The 4,694-nt window shown below is 62.2% G+C and overlaps 2 protein-coding genes across 2 annotated transcripts in view; one reads left to right on the top strand and one right to left on the bottom strand.

The window, feature by feature from the left end:
- The first annotated feature begins 6 nt into the window (after positions 1-6).
- On the top strand, positions 7-2,896 carry TMEM115 (transmembrane protein 115). The gene is made up of 2 exons (XM_014953559.1): positions 7-891; positions 1,633-2,896. Exons 1-2 carry the CDS (start codon positions 38-40, stop codon positions 1,835-1,837), a joined length of 1,059 nt encoding a protein of 352 aa, XP_014809045.1. The 5' UTR covers positions 7-37; the 3' UTR covers positions 1,838-2,896.
- A 193-nt stretch (positions 2,897-3,089) lies between these two features.
- LOC106894718 (cytochrome b561 domain-containing protein 2) overlaps positions 3,090-4,694 on the bottom strand; it is a 2,013-nt gene continuing 408 nt past the window's right edge. Inside the window, exon 3 of the mRNA XM_014953560.1 lies at positions 3,090-4,671. Within this exon, the coding sequence (XP_014809046.1) occupies positions 4,168-4,671 (504 nt within the window). The 3' untranslated portion in view covers positions 3,090-4,167. The remainder of the gene's footprint in view (positions 4,672-4,694) is intronic.

Genomic DNA, 4,694 nt, shown 5'->3' with positions numbered 1-4,694 from the left:
CCGCGGGGCAGCCCCGTCCCGCCGGCGGGGGCCAAAGATGCGGCGGTACCTGCCGGTGGCCCGGCAGCACTTCCTGGCGGCGCTGGCCGGCACCAGCGTGGTGGTGAAGTCGCTGAGCGCCGCCGTCGTCCTCCTCTACCTGCTCTCCTTCGGACTGGACACCGCCTACGGGCTGGGGGTGACCCCGGGATACCTCCTGCCCCCCAACTTCTGGATCTGGACGCTGCTGACGCAGGGGCTGGTGGAGGACCGAGCCTGGGGCCTGGCGGCCAGCCTGGCCACGCTGGGAGTAGCAGGCCGGCTGCTGGAGCCCCTCTGGGGAGCCCTGGAGCTGCTGGTCTTCTTCGCGGTGGTGAACATCTCGGTGGGGCTCCTGGGAGCCCTCGCCTACTTCCTCACCTACGTGGCCTCCTTCCACCTTGCCTACCTGTTCGCCGTCCGCATCCACGGCGGGCTGGGCTTCCTCGGGGGCGTCTTGGTGGCCCTCAAGCAGACGATGGGGGACAGCACCGTCCTGAAGGTGCCCCAGGTCAGAATGAAGGCGGTCCCCATGCTCCTGCTCCTTCTCTTGGCTCTGCTGCGGCTCGCCGCCCTCGTCCAGAGCAATGTACTGGCCTCGTACGGCTTTGGGCTCCTCTCCAGCTGGGTCTATCTCCGTTTCTACCAGCGGCACAGTAGAGGCCGTGGAGACATGTCTGATCACTTCGCCTTTGCCACTTTCTTCCCTGAGATCCTGCAGCCCGTGGTGGGTCTGGTGGCCAACCTGGTGCACAGCATCTTGGTGAAGGTGAAGGTCTGCCGCAAGACAGTCAAACGCTACGATGTGGGTGCCCCGTCCTCCATCACCATCAGCCTGCCAGGAACAGACCCCCAGGACGCCGAGAGAAGAAGGTACCGCTCGCCTTGCTTCCACGGGGATCACGTTTATGGGCAGTGAGGGTCAGGTTTAAAACCCAGACAAGGAGGAGCGGGGAGATTTGGGTGCAGGATGGACCAAGGGGGTCTGCTGAGGGCTGCCATCCTTGCTGCAGAGGTGGTGGGGAGCGTTTCAGGGGCTGGTGGGACGTTGTCCTACTCTTCCAAACACAGAGCAGCAGTGGAAGTGCAGGGGAGGAGCCGTGAGATCATGGGGAAGGGGCAGGCGGGGTTTGGGGTCAGGGTTCCCTATAGAAGGTGGTCGGCAGCTGCCTGGGGAAGTGCCATTGCCCCACACCCGTCATCGCCGTACCGAGAAGGCGCTGAGTCAGCCCCACGCCCCAGCCCTCCCGCACAGCTGGCCTTCGCCTTCCTGAGTCCCGGCAGGATGGTTTGGATGAGGCGTTGGCATTCCGCCTTCCCCTGCCCTGTTTTATGCCTTTCTTCCCATTCCCGGAGCGGCCTGTGGGCCGTCTGACAGCCCCTGAGCGCACCACGTGGCATGAAAACTCCATAGGTTTGTCAGGGAGCGTTGAGTGGGTTTCTGTGGGGAAGTCCCAGGTGCCCCGGATCATCTCTGGTGCTGCTGAATCCACCCTCTCCTGCCAGGAAGGAGCCAGGGATGGGCTCACGCAGCACCCTTTGGGGCAGAGCCATTAACCCCTGCCCTGCCCCTTGGAGCCGGGGTTAACACACCCATCTGCCCTTGCCCCACAGGCAGCTGGCCCTGAAGGCCCTGAACGAGCGGCTGAAGCGCGTGGAGGACCAGTCGGCCTGGCCTAGCATGGAGGACGACGAGGAGGAGGCAGTGACGGTGACGAAGGCTGACAGCCCGCTGCTGCCCGACTCTGGCACGGCCGGGAAGGGCGCCGGCCAGGAGTCCAGCCTCATCACCTTCCAGGATGCCCCGTCCCAGCTGTGACCAGCCGACACGCCGCCCCCCCTTCCCCACCCTGTCTCCGTTGGAGAGCTGCTAACCCCCCTCGTGTCCCCCCCACGCAGCCGGGACGCTCAGCGAGGAGCAGGGACTCCTCCCGCGGCAGAGGCAGGGGGGCTACCTCATTCCAATGCTTCGTTGCCGCTTGCGGCCAGCACCGGGCGCCCAGGATGAAGGACAGGGGCTCCTCGAGCTGCTCCCCTCGGCGCAGGACAGGCTGTGGACATCAGTGCCAGCAGTGGGGGCTGCTCCAGGATGGGGACATGGGGCTGATCCAGCCCTAGCTGTGCCCCACACACAGCCAGCTGGCCCCCTCCCCACACGAGAGCAAAGTCAGTGGCGCTTCCTCGCTTCTCCTCTTCACTGGGGGTTGGCCAGAGCACTCAACACTTATTTCCTACTTTCTGAAGGTAGTTTTGTCCCTAACTGAGGGAACAGGAAGGCTGGCCAAGTTTCTTTTCTGAATCCTTTTCCTATGGGGAGCATCCCCTCTGGCCTGGCAGGAGCTTGCCATGACCAGTGAGAGGTTTGCCAGGTGTGGGGGGGGACAGGAGGGGGCTGCCCAGCCCCTCTCGGCAGTGGTCTGGCACTGCCAGCTCTGGCCTTTCACATGGCAGGGGGTCTCTCCTCCTTCCTCTCCTGTCCCCAAGGCCGGTCCCGCCAGGAGCCGGTGTCCTCGGCCGCTCCCCGGTTAATCCGTTTGTCAGATTACACTAGAAGCTGGAATTAATTTTTACAATGGGGCTCTCGCTGCTTCCTCCAGCAGTGGGTTTTCTTTCCTGCAGGTAGAATATGGGCTCCCCCTTCTCTTTCCCTCCCTCTGTGTTGATGGGCTTTGTTTTGGGTTATTTTTTTTTTCCTGGCTGGAGAGGATGCTCCCTGTGATAGCCTCCTCGCAGCTCCTGATCCCCAGGCAGTCCCCAGCCCGGGACGTGGGTCAATGGTGTCGTGATTATTTTTTTAAAGGACCACATGAGAAGGTTTTGTCAATTGGGGAAAAAAAAAAAAATAGACATTTCGTTATCAATAAAGAGTTCTTTGAAAGAGTTGGCTCTTGCAGCAGAGGGACTGGGCACAGAGTTGCTCCCAGGGGCTCGTGCACAGGCGTATGGAGAGGGGGTTTCTTTCTGGGTGCTTCCAGCAGGTTGGGAGAGACTCTTTGCAAGCTGGGGAGGTGGGGATATCTGCCGGCACCCCAAAAACCCCTTCCCCAGGCAGTAAACAGGGCTCGTTGCGCTGTAGCTGCCTGAAATCTTTATTGAATAAAAGCTCTGGATACAGAGGAATTTCCCAGCCTGGGAGCTGCTTCCAGCTCTCCGGCCCTGCTGGGAGCAGGATATGTGCCACGGAGGAGCTGCTGCAGCAGGTGGAGCCTCGCAGCGCCCAGCTGCCATGAGGGCGGGCAGGCTGGAGGGAAGGCTGTTGTGCTGGCAAGACAAGAGGCTTTCTGCCTTCCCGAGGGCTGTTTCGCAGGCTGGCTCGAGGGTTTGTCCCGAGCCCCGCTCCTGCCGTGCTCGCACTGGTCCCTGTACCCCTCAGGAGGACAAAACGCCTTCGCAGGCCGCCGGTTTGCATCTCAGCTTGGTAATTTGCTCTGTAAAATGACCTCCCCCACCTCCCACCAGGCTAAAGCTTCGTTGTCCCAGCCTGCGGGAAGGATTTGTGCGTGGTGCTGGGTACCCCGAGCCACAGCCAGTGGGCAGGGCTGTCTGTACTGGTCCCAGAGACCCCCCTGACTCTCTGTGCAGAGCTGTGCCATGGGGATGGACACTTTGGGTGCTGCCACCCTGCTTCAGCCCTCCCGTGGCTGAAGCCACAACCGTGTGCTACGCTTTTACTGGCCAAGCTGCCCTTTGCGACAGGAGAGGCAGTGCAGTGCCCGCTGCAGCCTCCCGGGTGAGCAGGGCCTCTCTGCCCTCCTCGCCAGGAATGCGACAGCTCCTGTCCTCCCTGCTCCAAAGCAGCCCCGGGTGGCAAGGGAAGAGAAAAGGAGCAGGAATCCTGAGTGACCCCTCTGGTTCCCAGCACCGAGCACCAAGCTGCTGCAGGGACCAGCAGCGTTACCTGTGCTGGGAAACATCCCCACCGAGGCAGGCACAAGATGGGCAGCTCCTGCCCGCTCGGTGTCACGCACATCGTAGCTGCTCCCTGGGAGACGAGACACTACAGACAATCCAGGACTAACGAGACACGAGTAGACAGAAATCTAGTTTTGAGGAGACCCTGTGCGAGCAGGGGACACCCACAGGGACCTGCGGGGACGAGCCCCGGCCTCGCTGGCTCGCGCAGGGGAAGTTTGGATCCACGCCGAGCCCTCAGTGCTGGCTCCGCTTGCGGTACAGGTAAGCATTGCTCACCTGGTTCATGATAACCAGGCTGGTGAGAAGGGGACACAGCATGGCGAGGTACCAGGAGACGCTGGTGACTGAGGTGGTGAACCACAAGGAGCACATGCCCAGCATCAGACTGGCACAGCCCAGCAAGTAGCCCACCAGCCCCGAGGTGGCGTGGTACAGCTTGAGCTTGGCCAGCGTCCAGTTCTTCATCAGCTTGGGGTAGAGCAGGAGCACCCCCCCGGCACACTGCCCGGTGGCGTACAGCACGGTCAGCAGCCCTGTCAGGCCGTGCCAGGTGACGAAGTGGGCCTTGCCGTTCAGGTGCTTGTTGTAGGTGATGATGCCCAGCCCCAGCAGGGCGCAGAGGAGGGCCAGCAGCTGGAGGGCCCAGTGCACCCGCACTTTGACTTTGCGGGAGAAGGAGCGGAGCGGCGAGATCTCCGGGGAGAATATCAGCAGGGCTTCCGTCATCAGGAAGGAGAACTGGGAGACAGAGGGTGGGGAGA

This window comes from Calidris pugnax, unplaced genomic scaffold (assembly GCF_001431845.1).
Source record: "Calidris pugnax isolate Ruff unplaced genomic scaffold, ASM143184v1 scaffold247, whole genome shotgun sequence".
Lineage (NCBI taxonomy): Eukaryota > Metazoa > Chordata > Aves > Charadriiformes > Scolopacidae > Calidris > Calidris pugnax.
The sequence above is the reverse complement of the archived record's forward strand: the minus strand, read 5'-3'. Positions and strand labels throughout refer to the sequence as shown.